The 21,406-nt window shown below is 44.1% G+C and overlaps 2 protein-coding genes across 4 annotated transcripts in view; both read right to left on the reverse strand.

Moving 5' to 3' along the window:
* LOC146627411 (serine-rich coiled-coil domain-containing protein 2-like) overlaps positions 1-11,913 on the reverse strand; it is a 44,105-nt gene extending 32,192 nt beyond the window's left edge. For 2 of the 3 annotated variants that reach the window (XM_085361664.1, XM_085361666.1), the window contains exon 1: positions 11,171-11,548. The gene's annotated coding sequence lies outside the window, so the exon portion shown is untranslated. Of the gene's footprint in view, positions 1-11,170; positions 11,549-11,839 lie in introns of those variants that run through there. The other variant, XM_085361665.1, reaches the window with a different exon arrangement.
* Positions 11,914-16,024: 4,111 nt separating this feature from the next.
* On the reverse strand, positions 16,025-17,254 carry LOC146627412 (uncharacterized). The gene is made up of 4 exons (XM_085361714.1): positions 17,232-17,254; positions 17,072-17,133; positions 16,120-16,805; positions 16,025-16,042 (listed from the first exon to the last, which is right to left on the reverse strand). Exons 1-4 carry the CDS (start codon positions 17,252-17,254, stop codon positions 16,025-16,027), a joined length of 789 nt encoding a protein of 262 aa, XP_085217840.1.
* Between the last annotated feature and the right edge of the window lie 4,152 nt (positions 17,255-21,406).

Genomic DNA, 21,406 nt, shown 5'->3' on the forward strand with positions numbered 1-21,406 from the left:
AGTATCACTGACTCTACATTAGTGCGCATTATAATCACTCTCAAATATCCTTATAGCTCTGAGCTGTTAGATTTGCCCTCTTGGCCTTCAATGGCACTTTTTACTGGGATACATAAAGACGCATCAAAGTCACTTTGCACACTGTCACAAGGAAATGACTTGATCTCCTTCGCGAGACACGTTGCACAGATTACAGACCGACGAGTCATTTACAGCCAGTTACTCTGGCGTCGGAGCGAAGCCTCCCTCTCACGTTGCGCTGATGCTAAAACCAGAACCGTCCCTCCGAGCTCGCCCTCAACTCGACTGAGCATCACGAGCTTTTCTGGAGGCCTGAAATCAAACAGCTGATGTGCTTATGGAGGAGCGAGGTAGGTAAGGCGAGACCGCCGAAGAGCTTGTGACTTCAGCGGCCAGCTGCTGGATCATCTGCACGGCCCGAAGGCTCGCCGCGCTTTAGGCCGCGCGGCCACGTGCTTCCCTCACAGTAACAACATTATTCAGCATCAAGTCTCACCTCTAAACTGAGAACATGTTTGCTGTCACTGATGTGAAGAAAGAGATGCTGCAGAAAGCTGACTCACAGCTTCCCATCAAACACTCACAGCTGGTAAAGAACGATGAACTCGGGCACAGCTGGACGTCACCGTCACTGTGGCCAGAGAGCAAAGCGCCTCAGTGAGGCACCATCGTGTATCCGTTCACTTCATCTGTATAGTACTGCATTTATGAGACACTCTTATTTTATCCACAGAATAAAGGTTTATGAATAATTCAGGTAGAAGACTCTGTGCACAGCGCCGCTGTGAGGCAGACTTTCCAACGCTCTCATCATCATCAATGTAAATATAATACTAAATCCACTTTTTCCAGCAGCAGGTTCGCTTTACTGCTTCTGCTTTGAGGATGAATTTCTGTGGGGGAAGTTTAAGTGTGTCATGGTCACGAGTGATGGAAAGGTGGCACATGAGGTCGCCTGGTGGATCAGTGTGGTGTCCACCCACCAGGAGCTCCTCTAAGGGTGCCCTCGCTGCTGTTTGCTGGTTGAGTGCTGCGCTAACGTTAGCATGGGGGTGTAAACAATGGTAACCATGGCTTCCGTTAGCTTGCGAGGTAGTTGAGTTGTGCTCACAAAGGCAAAGCTTGGACTATTACTGTGGAGCTAAAAAAGGTAACCAGGGCAGCGCTGATGTTTTCATCATCTGATGGTAAATAAGTGTGAAAAGGTTAACGTCCAGATTAAGGTCACATGATTCATGTGCTGCTTCAGCTGCAGGCTGGTGAGATTAGGGATGAAGACCGATTAACTGTTCAGGTGGGAGTTTTTCTACACTTGTGTCACATTGACTGACACGTAGCCACGTCCTCAAAAACTCCAGTCATGATGATGTCACAAAGCCTGCAGCAGTACTGTCCTCCTGTGTGCGTGTGTGTACGTTTGTATTACCAATGTTGTGGGGACATAAAACTGTCGGTCACTTTGTGGGGACTCGACTTCTCTTTGGTGGACAAAGGACAAATCCACGACTTGAAGCATTGAATGTAAGCTGGTGTAAAGTCCTCTGAAGTGCTGCGAGCAGGACTGAGTGCAGCTGTACTGCAGCAGAAGCACTGCTGCGATACCAAGGACACACAGGAGGAATGAAGACTGATGAACGAGGTCAGGGCAGAATCATAATGAGATCCTCTCTCCTCGCTCTCGTCTGTGTCTGCACACTGTGTCTCTCTCTCTTCATCCTGTGTTATTTATCAGCATCTCTCCATCACTGGGCCTCTTGTTAATTTGGATTCTCTTCAAGTTGAAACTGAGCTGAGCAACAATCCCGACCCACAGAATGTTTGACAGTGTTGTGCTGGCACTGATGCTCCGAACACTTCATGGTTCCTGTACAAACATTCATATTAAACATGCCAGAGTTTCAAACAGTGAGCTGTTTATGCTCAGACTGCACACTACTCAAAACACACAACTGTGCACTGCTTGTTCTATTGTTGACTCCGTGTGACCTCAGAGAGGGGATCACTCACAAGCTCCGCCCACCTGATGTTCATATCTCAAGTTTACAAAGAAAAGTCTGTCAGAAGAAAGTTGGATAACAGGGAAGTGCGGTTTTCAGACACAACTGAGTGCAGCAAGGTCCAGCATGAGAGGAAAAAGGCTTATTTCCAACTGTGAATCATGCAAAGCTACCTTCATAGGGTTCAGGAACAAAAACGTGGGGCTGGAAATGAAACACGGGCCCTTTATCACAGTGTTTCACAGTGGTTCCTGAACCTCTGATTTATGACTGATGATTCTCTCAACCATTAGTTCCCATTCAGCAATAACCTTTGTGTCCGAACGGATCAAAACGAGTGCTTATCAATCAAAAACACAGCTGTAGTAGTTTTACATCGTGGTCACTGTCCACAGTCCAGGACACATGTTAGATAACTGAACACACAAGATAAAGACACCGTGCAGCCTATCTGAAGTGGTACATGCTGAACAAACACGGTGCCAAAGTGTCTGCATGTGAGCCGCGACGAGGAAAGTCCAGTCGGTTCCCTCACCTCCTCTCGTGCACTGCACCAACGACCTGCCGCGTCAGCGCTCGCTGGTGTTCCCCGACCTCTCTGCGTGGGTCTTTAAAGCCTCACACATAATCCAGTTTGGTGTCAGGCTGCTGGATGACTTACAGGAGAGATTTAAGCCGGATGAACAAGTGTGTTTAAGATAAGAGAAGCAAACACACGGAGGATAAGTCAGCTCAGAGTGTGAGCGGTGTGGATAAGGCCTCGGCTGTTTGGCTGTGAGCCACAGAGTCCATTTGAATTAATGAATGAAAATCCAGGTGTAAAGTCAACTCGCTGTTTGTTCGTTTGGATAAGAAACGAGTGAACTCTGATTACAGCAGCAAACCTCACAAGAGCAAAGATAAAAACCATTCTCAGCACCAAAAACTACAGACGCCCGTATCCTTCAAATTCCCACACGTAGTGTTAGCAGAGCACAAGTGGACTAATGCACAGTTAAAAGTGGGCTTCGAGAAATACAGCACTCCCTCTGAGGCTGGATTACAGGCAGCTCCACGTTTGCTCCATTGTTCCAGTTTACGTAACTTAATTCACTGCAAACCAGTCGGAACTTTGCACCATTTCAGCTGCAGCTTCCTGTGGGCTCCGTACCAAACGTGCAGCTTTTCCCCCCAAAGACGACGTTTGAGTGCTGAGGTGTCTGCCATCATCGGTGAATCTGAGCTGCTCGTGTTGGAGCTGAAGCCAGTGAATCATGGACCGGCAGTTACCTTCATTCATTTATATAGAAAACAGACTTTGCATGAAAGGAAGTTTTAAAAGTGTCAGTGATGCAAAGCTGTTTCTGGAGGCCCAGGATACGAACACAGAGCTGGAAATGATCTGAGCAGCTCTCCATTAAACTCCGAGTCTGGATCTGAAATCTGCAGAGAAGCCCGAGTGCTGCTTACGTGTCCTGACCTTGACGGCTTTGTTATCGACAGAGCGTATCCATGAAGGATACCGGGGTGATCTGAGCCCGAGACTGACTGTACTGTGCTTATGAGTCACTTTCACTAATGCAGTTCACAGAAGATGAGCCAGAAAACAGAGCTGCTGGGAATCAGCATCCAGCGTTTATCTTCTGAAGCTCCAACAATCAGTGAAACGATCAGAAAAGACATCTGCAGCTACAAACAGGTGCTGAGCGCCTCTGTGAATCCAGACGGATGTGATTAATGGACAGCCAAGACAAACATACTAGAACATACTCAGCTCTGTAACTGAATGGAAAACCGTCAGAGAACGAGAGCACGCACGCTGAGGGCGTAGCTACACTGCGAGGTCTCGTGTCTGAGATGGTTTTAATTCCATATCTGCACAAACTTTGGATGTTACAGAAAAATTATAACTGTGAAGTGAAAATCTAGATGAAACAGCATCTTTTGTTTCCCTTCACCAGCCGCCGCCTCCTCCTTTGACTCCCCCCTGCTCTTACTCCCCCTCCTCTTCCTCTACTGTACGTCCATGCAGCCATGCTCTGAGCTATCGATGTCTTCATGCTCCAGTTCTCCGCTCACTCAGCTGAGAGGAATCGAGGGCTGGCGGCGAGACAGCCAGGAAAGGTCAAACACGTCCATCTTTAACCTCCTAAGACCCGAACTCTTCCACAGCAGCATTTTTAATTTCTCTTTGATATTTAGGCTGATTGGGACCCGATGAATATAAAAACAAATTTGATTTTTTTTTCCACCTGATTTTTGTTTCTAAGAGAAAAGGAGCCACATACAAGGATATGCGTTTAAAATTTTGATAGAACAGTAGCAGCATAATGTCCTCGTAAGTGGGTATCAGGCCCTTGTAGAGCAAAATTGAGTATTTTGGTCTAAATAACCCAAAATGTGACGTCCACATATGTGGACGCAGGTCCTACAACGATTAATCTGAAATCAGTTCAGCCAGGATGCACGCAGCTACTTTACTTATCACTGTGGACCGCTGTCCTGAGCAGGGGGTCCGCTGCAAACAGTCAGTATTGGCATCATCAAATAATCTGGAGATTATAAAGGAATATATTCATTTATGGTTTATCGAAATCCCCAAACCCACCAAAAAGCACCCATGCATGCCACAAACCAAAGAATACTTCATGTATAATGAAGCAGGGCCAAAACTCATCACTGTTTTATACAAATTCAGACATTGGCCAATAACTTCTTAAAGATGAGTTCTGAGTCAGACGTCCGAGAGTCCGGACTCTGCCCGTCTGGGTTTATTTCACAGGAACGACGACCTCGTCGTCTCCTGACAGACGGCGCTCTCTCTCAGATTCTCAGGTGAACGTTTCCGCTCCACGGGGTCAGATTTCATTCACACTCGGAGTGAGAAAGGCCAAAAGCTGCTGGAGCAGAGCTCACAGATGGAGCAGAGCTCACAGATGGACCCGCGACACAACAGATGGTGTGGATGCAGCTCGCTGCGTGCACGAAACGTGACACCACAAATCTTTGACAGCAAGTACAAAAAGTCACAAAAAGTAAGACGATCCATTAAAAGGAGAGAATTTTAATGAATCTGCAGCTCCTGCAGCAGGATCATCTTCCATAATCAGTCAATTGTTACTCTCAGCCTGACCAACAAGCACAACAAAAGAAGGTATCGCAGGGTATTTTTCTATTTTACATTGATTACAAGGAAAACTGAACACATCACATCACCACCAGCAGCCGGTGGACAAAATATAAAACAGCGGAGTTCCTCAGGGTTCGAGTTTAGGTCCTCTTATTTTTCACGTCATATGGAATCTAAAGACTATAATTAGAGAAATGCTACTTTTACTACACATAACTTGAGTTTCAAAAAACAAAAAGTAAGGTTTACATTTGAATTTTCATTTTATTTTGCAAAGGGTAATAATCTGTACAGTGCAGAACATTATTTAAAGTTTTCCTGTGTTTTGCATGTAACTGTTAGTTACAGGTATGTTTTGCTGCTACATCGTGTTATACCGCTTATGACACGGGAAACAAAGCTTCACTTCACTGGCCTGCCTGCATAAACAAATGTGTCAATAAAACCTTCTCTGTAAGATGCTAAAAAACAACACCTCATTCACACGTTACGTTCAATGCCTGAGTCTGTTATGTAATATTTGACCTATTAAATTGCTTCAAATAACAACAGGAGAGACTGCATGTGAACGCTCTGCCTCTGAGCCTTCTTAAAGATAAAGAGAACTGTGTGCTGCTGTGGAGGGTTTAAAGGCCAGATGTGATGTAACTGCACTCACGAGGACACGCTTGCTGCTGTTGTTACACCAGAAACACTCACAGGTTTATCTGAACTCTGCTGCTGGGGTTCCCCACGTCTGTCCAGGTGAGGAAAAAACAGCAGGACATATCTGAGCTCCTCGAGCTTTCAGGAGTCCCACCAGCTGGTGATGAACTACTTCATGTGCATCAACAAAAACTGTAGTTCTTCTAATGTCCACTTGTGGCTCGCTAATAAACACATTTACAGCCTGATATGAATGTAGCTAGCTCTAAAGCTAGTTCTTTATTAAATCTCACTTATTATGCAGGTAGATGGCGGCACAAGTGACTTTAGCTGCTAGCGGTCTGCTAGCCTTTCCTTCTAATGCAATTAGCTGATTAATAATATGGCTGCTGTGAACTCAGAGCGTCCAAGAAGTCCGAGCTCCAGTGTTTTATTATTTGGATGTTGCTGAGCACTAATTAGCAGGTAACTGTGTCTGCGTTACGCTTGCACAGTCTGTAGACGCAGCTTGCTAACCAGGCTAACTAGCATTAGCAAGAAAACAGGGACTCCGCCCTCTTGTCCAAATATGGTCACTTCTGGCTCCAAAAGAACAACAAGAGAAAACATCCGTCCTTTATTTACAGTGGACAGCTGTAAATTTACCAACTGTGCCAAATGAAACTGACCCCAAACAGCAAAGCCTTATGGGTAATGAGGACAGGACTGCTGAGAAGCAGGCAGCGCAGATAAACATGGCAGCCTGATAATCACGTCTGCACGGTTAGAACAATAACAATGCTCCTGAGCTGTAGCTCAGACTCTTTATTTCCACGTCCGTGCGTGCAGATCACCCGAGGACAGATGTTATTGGCTCAGGGCAGACTAACATTACCTCCTCCTCCGCCCTGCCTCCATCACTGAGCACAAAAAAGCTGCACTAATCTTCCAGACATATAAAACCCTGTTTAAGTGACCTACACATCTCAAGCTCATGTGAATTAAACAGACATGACATTTAAACATGAGCCAGACTGTCAATTTGTCGTAAGAAAGCGGCTCTCTAATGAAGCCTGAAGTCAGAGTGAGTCATCGTTTCTCCGTCAGTCCAGGTCACGGTGTGGTTTCTGACTCCTCCTCAGTCAGGATGGCTCCCCATCAAAACAACAGAGCCACATTTAGCCGAGCCGTTTTATTATTCATGGCTGCCGCTCGGATGCAGGCCGTGAGAGTCATCATTCGATCCGCACAGACTCAGCAGCAGGTTTCTTGCAGGCCTGATGTCCACGCTGTTAGCCCAGATACTCGGGCAGTAAAGAAAGAGGCGGGCTCGCACGCATTGCTGCGCTCCACGCAGGAAAGATACGAATTTAATAAAACTCTGACCTCATTTACTTTATTATTTTAAAGGCTGTAACATTCAAATCTGTGTGATGGACAAAAAGCCTGACGTGCAGCTTTGCTGGCTGTTGTTTTGTGAATTATTATTATTATTATTATATTTAGCTCATTTTTGATGACAGCTTATTGCTTTGTTTCTATTCATATGCTGCTACCAACTATGTAGCTGTTGGAAAATATTGGAGTTATATGAGGAGTTTAGTCATTTATTGTGTATTTATTTTCCTACATTCACCTAAACCAGTTTAACAACAAATTAACATTATGCACAAAATTTACATTTATTCAAAAATACGAAAAACTGATCAAAACAGCAAAAACTATTTTAAATAATTAGCATTTTAATATGCACATGAATGGAGGCAGGTTGCAGAAGAGCTTCTCTGAACACACAGCACATGAAACAGGGCTGCAGCAGCTGCAGACCCCACTGGGTGGGACCCACTCAGCTGAGAACAGGAAGCTGAGGCTGCGGTTCACAGGCTCAGCACGTTTAACACCAGACGTGGAAACATGGCAACATTCAGATGGTAGGATCAGAACGTGGCGTGAACGTGAGTTCCTGGATCATCCTGCCTTGTGTCAACTATTAACTGCCTGAGGTTCTACCACCTCCACGCAGGCAAACACACAGCAGGAGAGCCCCGCCCGGGTGGCTGTTAGACCAACAAACACACCCTCGTCCAACACAGACACACACGGAGGATGTGTAAACTTTTCCCACAGTTTTCAGTCTGAAGTCACACTGATGACGGTGTCGTGGGATTTCAGGTCTGACTGGTCTCCAGCGGGCGGTGACGGCAGCGAGGATCCAGGAGGAGATTCTCGTCATTTTCATAAACAAATGTGTTTGTGCTGGTCGTTGTTTAAAGCATCGACAGCTTTCTGTGCTCGTCTCTTCAGCTCTTTCAAAAGACTGAAAGAGATATAAAATCTAATGTTAATATTTCAGTATTTTCTCCCCCAAACAGGAAGAGCCCGTCAGAGTCTCCCTCTGAGAAACAACACGTTTCATCTATCTGAAGAAAGCGACTCGTTACTAACTCAACAGGTCCTCTGTGAGCCTGACATGGATCTGTGGAGGGAAACTGATGCTATTTTACTTATTATTACATTCATATTATATAATGAATAATATTTTATTGTACTTTATCATTTATTCTGTTTTCTTTTATTTAGCGTGTGATCATCTGATTTTGTCATTTAATTTTATTACATTTCTTTTAAAACTTTATTTTTTAATCTTTGAATTTTTCTTTTTTGTTTTTATTATGTTTTGTTTTATTTTTAGTCGTATTAAAAATAAATAAATATTTATGTTTTGATTGGTTTCTGCTGTTCTCTGACTCGATCTGCGTTTATCGCCTCTGTGTCAATAAAGTTTGATCAGAGAATGTTTCAGTATTTATTAGGAAATATTTACTTCATATTTTTCGGCCACGTTTGATTTAAAAAGTAATTTTTATTTCCCATTAATTTAATTTTAGATTCGTTTTTCATGCTTTTTAATAATATTTTTAAGTCAATTTCCACTTTATTTCCAGACATATATTCTTTTTACTGCTCGTTTTTCAGAGATTGTATTTTCTTCTGTTTTTGGGTTCATTTCTTCTAAGCAGTTAAAAAATGAATTCAATAAATAAAGATTTATGGCTTCTTGGAGTCAGTCTCACTGATTTTCTTTAAACTTTAAAAGGAATGAATTTTCTACATGAACCCTTCTCATGTCCTGATGTAATTTGTTTCTGCATCAATAACTACACTTCCATCACTACATCAGCCTTTGTTTACATGTTCCGTTTCCTCCACGCTCGTCCTCGCCGAGCTCGGCTCACATGATCTGATCAGTGAGGAAGCAGCAGGCAGACACCACCCAGCTAGAGATCCACAGATTCACCAAACATTTCCTGCTGCTGACCTCCATCAGCACAGACGGAGAGGGCATCAGATATCGCTCCAACAAGCTCACAGCGGAGGACGAGGATTGCACAGAGAGACACCGCCATCCGCTGTTAGCATTAGCTTGGCACCAACGCACGACCAGAGCTGCGATTTGAGCTCCGACATGCAGAAGAAAGTTTCCACCAGTGAAACAAAAAGCTCAGATTTCATTTACAAAGATGACACAGGATGATGAGGACTGAGATCAAATCAGAGGTCAGATGTAACGCTGACCTTTGGGGGGAATTACTTGGAGTTAAATGCTCATTTTCTTTCATTGATACACAACACGTTACAAAATGCTGCCTCAGCAAGCACGATTTTAATCTTTGGGTTGACACCAAGGTGACCTCCATCCAAACCCCAGCAGAGCGTTTCGGCCTCCAACACGCACACACAAACTTGTTTTCATCTAACACGGGGACTCCACTATCTTGATTTGCCAGCCCACAGAGGACACTAACTGTGCCATCTGTGCTGAAGGCCTGATGGAAAACATTAGCCTGAGGAAACGACTTTGAAACAGCAAAGTTAAACCTGCTCAGGCTGCAGGTAGGACTACACCTTCCACTTCAATTATTCATCCAACAGTCTGGAAACAATTAATGTTTGATCAGCTGGATCCAAACTCCTCCCTCTGCAGCTCCTTTGTCTTCCTCGGGGGTGAGAGCGGGCTACAGACACAAAAGGCCGGGACCCGTCTATGAAACTAGCTTCTGTTTCATTGGTATGTGAACAAAAACCTGAACAGGAGGCACAAAACTAATGAAAGCACCAGCAGGGCTTCTGTTTTCTGTGCTGTGACTCATCCCCTCTCCGTTATCCGTCGGGCTCTTCGTCTCAGAGGGAGAGGGCGAGGAGGAGAAAGGCAGGAATGAAGTCCAGCCGGGTGGACACAGAGAGACAGATGGGCGGACAGACTGGACTCCTGCCATCGGTCTCGGTGTCAGCAGGTTCCCTCAGAGAGCCGCTGAAGCTGGCAGCGAGAGCGCCAGAGCAGCAGGGGACTCGCCTCTGCAGCTGCTTTCACCTGACTCTGCCGACCAGCCCACATCAGCTCACTTCACAGTACACGCGCTGCCTTTCCTCCATGACTGCAGACTCCGGGGCTCGTGCTCCAGTTTAAGACTCAGGTTAAATGCCCGGATGATGCATTAGACTCTCCGCCGTCCATCACACTCACTGCTGAGGCCTGCTGTACTTTCTCTTCATGCTGACGGGGAAAATCAAACTCCATGTTTCCTGTCTGTGTGCTTTAGCACCGAGCAGTCAATAAACCATCACACACGTCTGGATCCACTGAATGAAACTTACTCAGAAAGGGGAAGCTGAACCTGTCCATGTTATTAACTTAGTGCTTGCAGCTCGTTAGGAGGCAGAACTTGAGCTTAAAGTAAATAAACAAATGTGTGATTTATAAATGAATTCAACTTGACATTTCATTCCTACAATAAACTGGAATCGAGCCCAAGTTTGGTGACTTCACCTCAGCGGTCTGTTCTGTGCCTGAATCTGATTGGCTGTTATGACTCCCACATCAGCTGCTGATTGGCTCTTTGTAGGCAAGCGTTTACCCAACTGATCAATAAAAGAAATCAGCTGAGCATTGATTAACTGAATAATCAATTAGTCCAATAAAGTCGTCAGTAATGATTCACAGAGACGGTTTGCTGCAGTAAAAACATCTGATGTTTTATAAACAGCACACTAATCAATCAGCTGATCTGAGTAATACAGCGAGCAGTTATGTTTTTACCAGGTTAGTTTAACCAGTAATGATAACTGCTGTGTGACGTCAGGCTCTTAGAAACAACACCAAACTAAAGTTTCACCGTCCTGTGAGACTTTCTGAGCTGTGTGAGTGATTGCTTCACCGGAAAGAGACCGACTGATCGATTAATTGTTCGATCAGTTCATTAAAATAAACTGTCTCAAGTCTCGTTATCTTTAGGACAAAATGATCAAAAACAACCCGTAACCTTTTCGTAACACACACACACACACACACACACACACACACAGCCTGGACGTGGGGTGTGTGTGTGCGTCCTCTCAGCAGATGTTTCCTCACACTCACCTGCGAACCACTCGGAGCATCTGACGCCGAAATGCGGAAATATGCAGCTCGGCTGGATGAAGACAGCCGAGCTGCAATGGGGCTGTGAGCCGGGATGCACCGGGCTATGAGCCGGGCTGTGCCGAGGTAATATCCGACCGCTGGCGGTGTGCTGGAGGCCGGGCGGCGGTAAGAGTCCCGGTAAACGGCGCTGAGCTGTGGGGCCTGTGGATGCTCCTCCCGGGCTCGGCGGGTCTCGCGCTGCCGACGATCACCTCCGCGCGCCCTGACGGAGAGGAGACGCTAACGTGAACGCCTTTTGTCCGCGTGCAGTCTGTTTGTGCCGCACATGCTCAGAGCTCGAGCCGCTGCTGCTGAATCATCCACACACGCGCGTGCACGCGGACAGCGCTTGCGCGAGGCACAGCTGACTCTGACGTCACGCGGACGCTGTAAACAAAACCCTTTCGTGGCCGGTGTTCCAGATCTACTGGCGTTTAGATCTACTGGCGTTGGTGGAACAGATGTGTGGCAGTTTCAGTATATAACGTTTCAGGAGCTGCTACCGACAAACCAGCAAAAAAAACCGCCAAATGTGTCACCTGTGACACTTGTGAGGTTGTCTCAAACACACTCCGTCCGTCGTGATGCTGTTGAACAACAAAATGTTTAAAAATGTCGCGAGTTTACCTGGTGATATCCTCACGCGCGACGCGATCGCGAAAACGGCAAACAATTAACACCACGCCGATGTTGTTCACAGGACAGCAAGAGTAAAGCGTGCAGTTTGCTTTGTGCACTAACATGGACTCGAGTCAACCAGCGCCCCCTCTGGCCAAGTGCCACAGCCTACAGCCAGATCAGCCTGACACACATCTGCACAACACGTTTGTACCTTTCAATTGTGTCCGTTTGTGCGTCGTGCAAATAAGCCTTTGAAATGATTGAAATGATATCATGTATTTTTTTTTATTGGCCTACATTTGTACAAAATTCCAAATTATATACACAAAGTCATAGAAATCACCACTCCAATTGGTCATCATGATTTTGATATTCTTTTTCCATGACAATGAAACACGCCTTGGACAAATATGACACATCAATATTTCATTAGTGTTGTCACATCACATCCTGTAAGCAGAGTCTGCCTGTGTCCTTTATATATCTATCTCTATACAGTCTGTATAAGTGTGGTTAATCTAATAAACATGTGTAAGGAGATGGCAGTTACTGTGAATGTACAGCAGGTGATCAGTAATAAACAGTCAGACAATGACTCTGACGATCTCATTCAGTCTTGCAGATTGAATGCACCTTCTGTGGAAAGTGGTACCACACAGTGTGTGTGGACTTCCCCTGTGCAGAAGGCGACTACAAATGTTGTGGGTGCTAAATAAACAGAAAAAGTGATCCCTGTTGTCTTTGCTTACTGATTGTTTTCAGTGTTGACAATCCACATTGCTGGGATTGCATCTTTCAACATGTTGGTGAGTAGATGTACCAGGGGTAAGTGCAGCCACTCAGCCTCTACTCACTGTGATCATAGCAGCAGGTGCAGATGTGTCAGTAGGCTGTGGTACTTGGCCACAGGTGGCAGCAGTGGACTGACCTCCACTGGAGACTGCTCCAGCTGTGTGATAGTGGATCTGCTACAAATTGAAGCTCATAAGCAAGTTTTGGAAATGAACCCTTGTATTATGTTGAAAAACAAAAAAGTGACATTGATTTTGTTGCGGTCATTTTGACCCGTACTGTGTAAATCCACTCAGAATTATCAAAAACCTGCACTAAAACAATAGAAACTTTAGAAACAGGAACCTTCCCAACTAAGATTTAAAACAAACAATTTCTACGTCTCCTCCAGAGTCAACAACAGATGACAAACCAAGCGACACACCTGAGTCACTGACTTTCTTAAATCCACTCACTCTCACTGGCTCTGTTTATTTTTAGAGATGCCTGTTACCCACCAGCTGACCGGGCGGTCACTCGGGTTAAACATAATAGAAAAGGCTGAACTGACAATGCTGTGACAGTGATGTACACTGTTGTTGGTATATATCAGGGGTCCGGAGCCGCGGCTCCTTAGTCCTTATACTGCGGCTCCGCGTGGTTTGGGAAAATAAATTAGAAGTAGGGGAGACCGGGGACAGTTGTAACATTTTTGACATTTCTGTCTGTAAATTGAAGCTCTTTTAAGGTAGTGGATTCAAAATGTAATGCAAAGTATTTACATGTCTCTGCTATTAAATAGTTACTGACAGACACCGAGCAGCCAATCCCAGCACACCAGGGTCCAGCATGGCGCTGAAAGTGTGGCGCTCCATCTCTCAGAAACATGTACAACAGGAAAAGCTGAAAATCAAAAATCATATTAACCACAAACTTTTCAGGTTATTAGCAGCAAACACAGAAATCTGTTTGTGCCATTATGGAAATGTTTCACTCTTTTATAAAACTGCAGCTCTTTCTACCCGATGAACATCAGTCAGCCCAGACTGAAATGTTACATGTGTGAGGCAGACACGTAATAAACACAAGCAGAGAAACCATGTTGCACAGTCACATGATCATGATTATTGCAGCCTGTGTAATGCTCAACTACTGCATCAACAACTTGATTTTCAGCCCAGTGCATGCCCACAAATCTCACTTATTCCCTGCAGTAATCAGCCATGTACAGGCTGTGAAGTTGGAATTTGCTCCAATCAGAAACTTCTGGAAATAAAGCATATGATGCATAGTGGGTGGGTCCAGCACTGGCAGAAATCAGAGAGAAATATCTTAATAGTAATATGTACAATTAACAAGCACCCTGAATCGGATAATTGAAGAAGTAAAACTTCTTCCAGGCGATGAAGTGCCAGAAATCCAAACTCCATTTGAATATGCAACAGATCTTTGAGATGTTTGTGTTGCCTTCAGATTGCTCTAAACAGTTGTTAGTCTGCACTCAGTCAGTGAAAACTGCTCCACTGTTCCCAATATCAATATGGAGTCTCCATCAGGTTCAGGACTATGTGAAACCTCTTGAGTGTTTATAGCAGCAGCATCAAGGCAACTGAGCAAATCACAAATTTATCCAAGGTTGTGCTCATAAATCAGCAGGATGACACGATGAAACGCTGTCGTCTGCATATAACTTTATATCTGTAATATATTTTAATCTAAGAAGTATAACCAGAATCTGTTATCCAAGCTGAGGTTTTAAGTACAGTCATCTTCCACTTCCCTCACCTATGGTGTGCCACAAGGTTCTGTATTGAGGCCCTTATTATATACATAATGCTGATTCAACATTTCAGTTATGAAGGTGCTTCTGTCACATTACATTCAGAGCTCTGTGCACTCAAACACACATCACTATGCTTATGTTTAACATAATGAAGATGTGACTACGACACCTCATTGGTCAGCTTAGTGCCTTCTTTGATAACATTGTTAAATAAACAGAAAAAGTGCTCAGTATTGCACCAGCTTCCCCTGTTTGAAGCTTGTGTTCCACATGTAGAAATGTTGCAGCAGCCACAGCAGCAGCAGAGGTGAAAGGTTGCACAGAGAAACAGACAACCACACTTAAGAGCTCTTTGTGACACACACTCTTTCATCTCCAGGAGAAAGCGGCCAGGATTGTGCTCATGCCTCCTTTCATTCGCTCTCTTAGAATAAAATAGAGTAGATTTGATTCATTTCTTCTGCCTTCATGATATAACAAAGATAATGTAAAATCAGTAATTTCTTAGTAAAAAGGATACTGTACTCAAATATACAGACAAGTGTCTAATTACATCTTCCATTAACCTGACCCATATAATTAATCTAGAATAAACATCAGTGGGTTGGCAGTTTGTGGAAGCCACTATATCTGAATACAGTGGAGGGAAAGGACATTTGCCTTGCAACTAATGGTGTTTTACGTATGTGGTGCTAGAGAGCGGAGATGCAATGTGCAAACCAAAGGAGAAAGAAGTCACGGGTGTTTGCGTGAAGGTACATTTAGATTCACTTCTGCACCGTCATACCCTACATTTTAGCCCCTTCACACAAACACAAGGAAAGAGAACGCCACTGGCACCTTATTAAAATGTTGTCTTCATTTAAGTCAGAGCTCTAACACAAAAACACGCTCCCAGGTCAGACACGTGACCCTCTCATCTCTGGAAAGCTGACAAGAGCTAAATAACAGCAGCCAGTTATACGCTAACATTAGGCTCCAATGCCCTAACAGTCACTTTCCCGCTGATAAATCGTTCAGCTGCGTCTGAAAGCTCAGGTAAACAGCGGACTGACTGCCTTCTACAGTTGAAATTTAAGGTTGTCTCTGACAGATGAAAATAAGTTATCCTAGCCACTGTAGCCAGGCTTACGCAAATAAGTTTCTGGAGGTAATTCAGTAGAATTCTGCAAGCTGCTGACATCTGTTAAACTTTGACACACTGTAGCTTTAATTGTCAGGCCATGGTTTGACTTTGGGATCTGGGGTCTTGGTTGAGTATTTTCAGTACATTTGAGTTATTCTCACCATTTTAAGTCTTGAGTTGTAGTTGCTATAGTGTTGCCTTTCACTTCATTATGCTTTTCATCATCATTCATCCAATGTGACAGAATCACGTGACCTGCAAGACAACCTTTGTGTCCATGCATATCAGCCAGTTTAAAGAAAGTTGTTACCCATCACCTCTGACCGTGATGGTGTCAGGTTCAGCCAGTTAAGGCAGAGTCTGGCTATGCTGAATGTGTAAACGTCAAAGTGTCTGACATTGTCCACAAAAACCTAAAGCTGACCTAATGACTGGTTGCCCAGTAAAAGACTGGAGAACAGATTGTTGTTATAGTGCATTTAATGACCACATGATGCATGGAGGCCCAGGCTCAGCTCATCAAGTTGACCTGCAAGAACAAAAAGTCACTACACATGTTTCTCCAAATTCAAGCAAGTTGGTTCGTAACTGTGCCTTACCTCAAACCTTTATCCTTTGAGAATCAACCACTGGGACACTTTCTGGATCGTGTGGCAGCACAAGGCTAAGAGGAAAGGGGCTGTAGACATCGTCAGTGTATTTGGAGTAAGAAAAGGCTTCTCTTCCTCGCTGGTAACCATTGCCGTTCTGGATGATGTAGGATGAAGGCAATGCAGGTGGAGCCATAAACATGCCAAGTGGCACTTGAGAGGTATACCAGGCATTAAAGTCAGGATAGGTCTGAGAGGGCATCCAGTCCTGTGGGTCAAAGGAGGAAGGAGCTCCCCCTGTAGGAGCATTTACCCATGGAAAGCCAGCAAAAAATGAGGATCCAGTAAAGCCACCAATACCAACCCTTCCAGAGCCGGAGCCGCCAGCAGATCCAACCCCTCCAGAGCTACCAGCACCGACGCCTGCAGTAACAGAACTGCCAACGTCAACCCCACTAGTACCAGAGCTGCCAACACCAAGCCCTGTAGTAACTGAGGTGTCACGACCAACCCCAGTTGTGCCAACACTTAAAGCACCAGCTCTGCCAGCACCAGAGACCCAGTCACCAGTATCAACTCTTACAGATCCAGTGCTACCATCCCCACGCAATCCAGTTCCAGGGAACCATCTGACAGCACCAACCCCTCCAGTACCAGGTACCCAGCCAAGGTGGCCCAATCTTCCAGTGCCACCAGACTGACCTGAAAGCAGAAATAAGTTTTTACTGAAACTGAGCTTGTCAAGTTGCAATGAAGCTCTTGCAAATTTTGCTCTGAGTAGCACTGAAAGAAAACCCTTCTATTACTTGGTTTAGCAGACCAAGCTTTTCAGTCAAGTATAAAATTACAGTTTCCTGAGAAAAAAAAAAAAAGAAAAAAAAAAGGGGGGGGGGGGGGGGGGGGTAAGTTCAGTTCTGCTACAGCTATATTTCCAAGACTAACTCTTGAGGTTAGACAGGAAGACTTACCTTTAACTAAAACAGGCAGGCAAGCACCTCGGCCAAAAAGGAGGAAGCAAATCCAGGAAACCCTGTTAAAGATATAACATGTTATATATATATATATATATATATATATATATATATAAAAACTTAAATTATAAAAGAGACATCAAACAGCACAACTAACCTCAGCATAAAGACAAGCACCATGATTAAGGGTCCGCTACAGCAGGCTGGTATCAACACACTGCCAGCTGCTTACAGATCAACTCAGTATCCGTTAACTAGCTGACAGCAAATGCATGGCTTATATTGGTGCTCAACATGCTGGCAGCTCTCGTTAAATTCATTCACTTCACCTGGTGCCCATCACTCCCCAGTCAATGATGCATTCTTTTGAGCCTAGAATCTGAACAATACCGAACCCCGCACAGGAAAGTTTGACTGCAATAGAGAAGAAAAAACAACAGAACATGTTTTGATGCATTGTCAGAAATATGATGCAGAGAGAAGAATTGATATGCTTGGTGATATGAAAGTGAAACTGGGCTTGGTTGATTTGTTTCATAAGAACTCGAGAAGGGAAAGTTATCAGACCATATTTGGTTTTTATGGCAGACTCATTTGTTTGGGAGGTTTTTAATTTTTAATTTTTTTGTAAAAATTTATTTATTTATTTTGTTAACATTTTGGTTCACATTCCAAACCAGTTGGTGGCAGTATTGCACCGTTTTGCTGTTTGCCAACCACCAATAAATAATTTAAAGAAGAAGAAGCCTGAGCTCCTACTTGTAATACTACAGGGTGGGCCATTTATATGGATACAGCGTAATAACAGGGGAATGGTTGGTGATACTAAAGTCCTGTTTGTGGCACATTAGTATATGTGAGGGGGCAAACTCCTCAAGGTGGGCGGTGACCATGGTGGCCATTTAGAAATTGGCCATCTTGGATACAACTTTTGTTTTTGCAATAGGAAGAGGGTCATGTGACACATCACACTTATTGGTAATGTCACAAGAAAAACAATGATGTGCTTGGTTTCAACGTAACTTTATTCTTTCATGAGTTATTTACAAGTTTCTCTTTGTTCACAGCCATTGACATGTCGAAGAGGTTAACACGTGAGGAACGGATCGAAATTGTGTTGATATCTGGTGAACGCAGTAACCGGGTCACTGCAGCAGATTTCAATGCAAGACACCCTACGAGACCACCCATCTCCCATGCTATGCTATATTTTTCCTGCAACAGGGAGATGATTGTGGTTTTTAGTGAACTTTGCTCAGTGGGGAAAATCGCTAGGATTTAGGACATGGATTCAGCTTAACACTTGTAATACGCACTAATACATCTAAAACTTCTGTCCAAAATTTTGGGATTTCTGGACATTCATATAGGCAATGCATCAGTGTACCTTTATCCCCACATTTAACACACATGTCCGGAACGTTAGGGTCAAATTTGTTTAATAATCTTGGGGTGATATATGTCCTAATTTTCCATTTATACTGGATTAGTTTAAATTGGGTGTTTATAGATTGTGTTTGGGCTTTCAAGTAGGCTTTTTGATATTCCGCTGTGGTTATTCTACACTTTAAGTCTTGACACCATTTAAATCTTTTTTTTTTTCTGAGGACGTTTGAGAGCTGTCCCTGTGGTTGTTATAAAGACGGGATGTTATACCCTTCTTCAGCTGATGGTTTATTGCTGTGTCCTTTAATGAGTTTAGAGTGGGCAGTGTTACGGATTTTTGAAATGAAGCTTCTGATCTGTAGAAATTTGAAGAAATGTTTGGTTGGAATGCCAAATTTCCATGTCAAGTCATTAAAGCACATTAAGGTGTCCTTGTCAAATAGGTCCGCAACTTTGCACAAACCTCTGGCAGCCCACATTTTAAAACCAGAATCTTTCCAACCAGGGTCAAAGGCCTTATTGCCCCAAATAGGTGAGAATTAGGATAGTGCTCGTGTTTCATTTTTAACCTTAAGTGCATCAAACCAGACAAATGACATTTTTAACAAACTGATTCAATGCATCTTTCAGATCACACACACACACACACACACACACACACACACACACTTTCCACATCAGCTGAAGTTTGACCCAAGAGTTAATATAATTTGTAGAGTTCAAGACTGGAATTGCCAAGGGTACACAAGATCAGAGACTGCATTTGTTCAAATGTATAAAAATGAATGAGATTCCCCATACCAGATCGGTAAAAGCCTGGGTTAACGATCAGTTCTATTTTTAATACCACCAAATCACAGCTGCCCCAAAGTGCTTAATATTGAAAGTTGAAAACCCTACAACTTCAAGTCAATGCAAGAGTCAGATGATCAAGCACTTTCCAGCAGAATTTGATGCCTACTTTCAACACTGTATAATAAAGGAGCAAGAAAATCCATGGGATACCTTTTCTTTGCAACTAGAGCCAGAAGCACTGTTGGAGCACACCAAGCAGCTCAGGCTGTAGCCTTTGGGATCAGTTACTTGATAGAAGTGAAACAAATAATTTAAACATCGAATTACAATCAAATGCACAGAACACTCAGCTTTATTAAAGTCTTTATTCCATATCCAAAAGGCTTCTTGAAAGCAGATACATGCTCTTTAGTTTCACCTGCAAGATTAAGCAGAAATAAGTCAATTAAAAAGGACCTTCAGTCATTAATGCGTCACTGCATGTAGTTACCTCATTAGACTTATCCCTTGAAATCCACTCGCACGTCTTGGGTACTGTGGCAGTACAGGACTCAGAGGATGGTGGCCCAAGATATTATTAGAATATTTGGAGTGAGAAAGTACTTCTCTTCCTCGCTGGTAGCCAGTTCCAGTCTGGACAAGATGGGACGAAGGCAATGAAGGTACCTGAGGGAGCAGCGCAACCATACCTAGTGGCACCTCATAAGTAGACCAGGCATTGAAGTCAGGGAAGGGACGTGGTGGCATCCAGTTCCATGGGTGGTTAAGGAAAGAAGAACTTAATACAGGATAATTTTGATAAGGAACACCACCAAGGAATGAATAACCATTAGACCACGTTGGGCGAACCTCTCCAATGGGGCCAACAGGAGCAAAGGACCAGCCTCCTGGAGAGCTTCTAGGGCCAACCCATCCTCCACTCGAGCTCCCAAGGCCGAAGGACCAGCCTCCTGGGCCAACTGCTACCCCAGTGGAGCTCCCAGGAATAAAAGACCAATGTCCTGCAGAGCTGCTAATCCCTCCTCCACTGGTGCTCCCAGGGTTAAAGGACCAACTCCCTGGAGAACTGCCAGGGCCAACTGCTACCCCAGTGGAGCTCCCAGGGCTAAAAGACCAACTTCCTGCAGAGTTGCCAGGGCCAACCCCTCCCCCAGTGGAGCTCCCAGGGCTGATGGACCAACTTCCTGCAGAGTTGCCAGGGCCAACCCCTCCGGCAGTGGAGCCAGCAGATCCAGGATCAACTCCACCTCCATTGGAGCTGCCAGAGCCAAAGGACCAGCCTCCTGCAGAGCTGCAACAGCTAACTTCCCCTCCAGCAGAACCATTGTGTTCAGGGCCAGAATCGAGTTCTCCTCCAGTAGAACCATTAGGTCCAGAGCCAGAACCAGCCTCTTCTCCAGTAGAACCACTAGATCCAGGGCCAGAACCAGCCTCTCCGCCAGTAGAGCCATCATGTCCAGGGTTAGTGCCAGCACTTCTAGCACTGGAAGTTACAGCTGGACTAGTTTGCCCTGAATTAAAAGATTTCAACTAAATGTGAGCTTGTAAAACCAAGTTAATTTAAGCTTCTAGGCATTCTGAAGTTGAAAGAATAGCTTACCTTTCATTGTTTGAGGGAAACAAGATCCACTGCTGAAAAGCAGGAAACAAATGCAGGAAACCCTGTGAAAAAACAAACAAGTCTCTGTAGATAAACTACTAAATCAGACAGCATTAAATTTCACTACTCACTTCAAAACAAGCTTGAGCCCCATGTCTAACTCAAAAAGCAGCACGACTCATCTACAGCAAGTTGGGATGAAAAACATGAGGGCGCTGCAGGTTTGTGCTTTAACTGGTGTGTGGTTGCTGTTCGCTTTATATTGGTGCAGTTGCAATTACAGTGATTAACCACACCTGGTAAAACCTGCATTTAGCTTGCAACTTGGAAGTGTTTTACCTATCTACTGAACAGTTAGGAGCAAATGAGTGTAACCCTCCAAGGGGAACAGGTTGTCAACCTAATCTTATATTGTTTATATACTGCCTGCTTTTTATTTTCTTTTTTTCAAACAGTCAATATTTTCAGGTTAGTATTGCGGAACTTTGACTTAAAAATGAAATATTGGGATAAATTGAAAATCTAAGATAACATAAAAGCTATTTTTAAAA

Source organism: Diplotaxodon limnothrissa, linkage group LG8, assembly GCF_057381915.1.
Source record: "Diplotaxodon limnothrissa isolate DT_005_m linkage group LG8, D_limnothrissa_male_GT1.1, whole genome shotgun sequence".
Taxonomy (NCBI): domain Eukaryota; kingdom Metazoa; phylum Chordata; class Actinopteri; order Cichliformes; family Cichlidae; genus Diplotaxodon; species Diplotaxodon limnothrissa.

What these genes read in the sequence shown, in the direction of transcription:
- LOC146627412 (XM_085361714.1), bottom strand. Translation starts at nt 17,254, where the DNA reads ATGGTGCTTGTCTTTATGCTGAG. An exon ending in GTGCTTGTCTTTATGCTGAG is followed by an intron (nt 17,134 to 17,231) that starts GTTAGTTGTGCT and finishes TATCTTTAACAG; the next exon opens with GGTTTCCTGGATTTGCTTCC. An exon ending in CCTGCCTGTTTTAGTTAAAG is followed by an intron (nt 16,806 to 17,071) that starts GTAAGTCTTCCT and finishes TTCTGCTTTCAG; the next exon opens with GTCAGTCTGGTGGCACTGGA.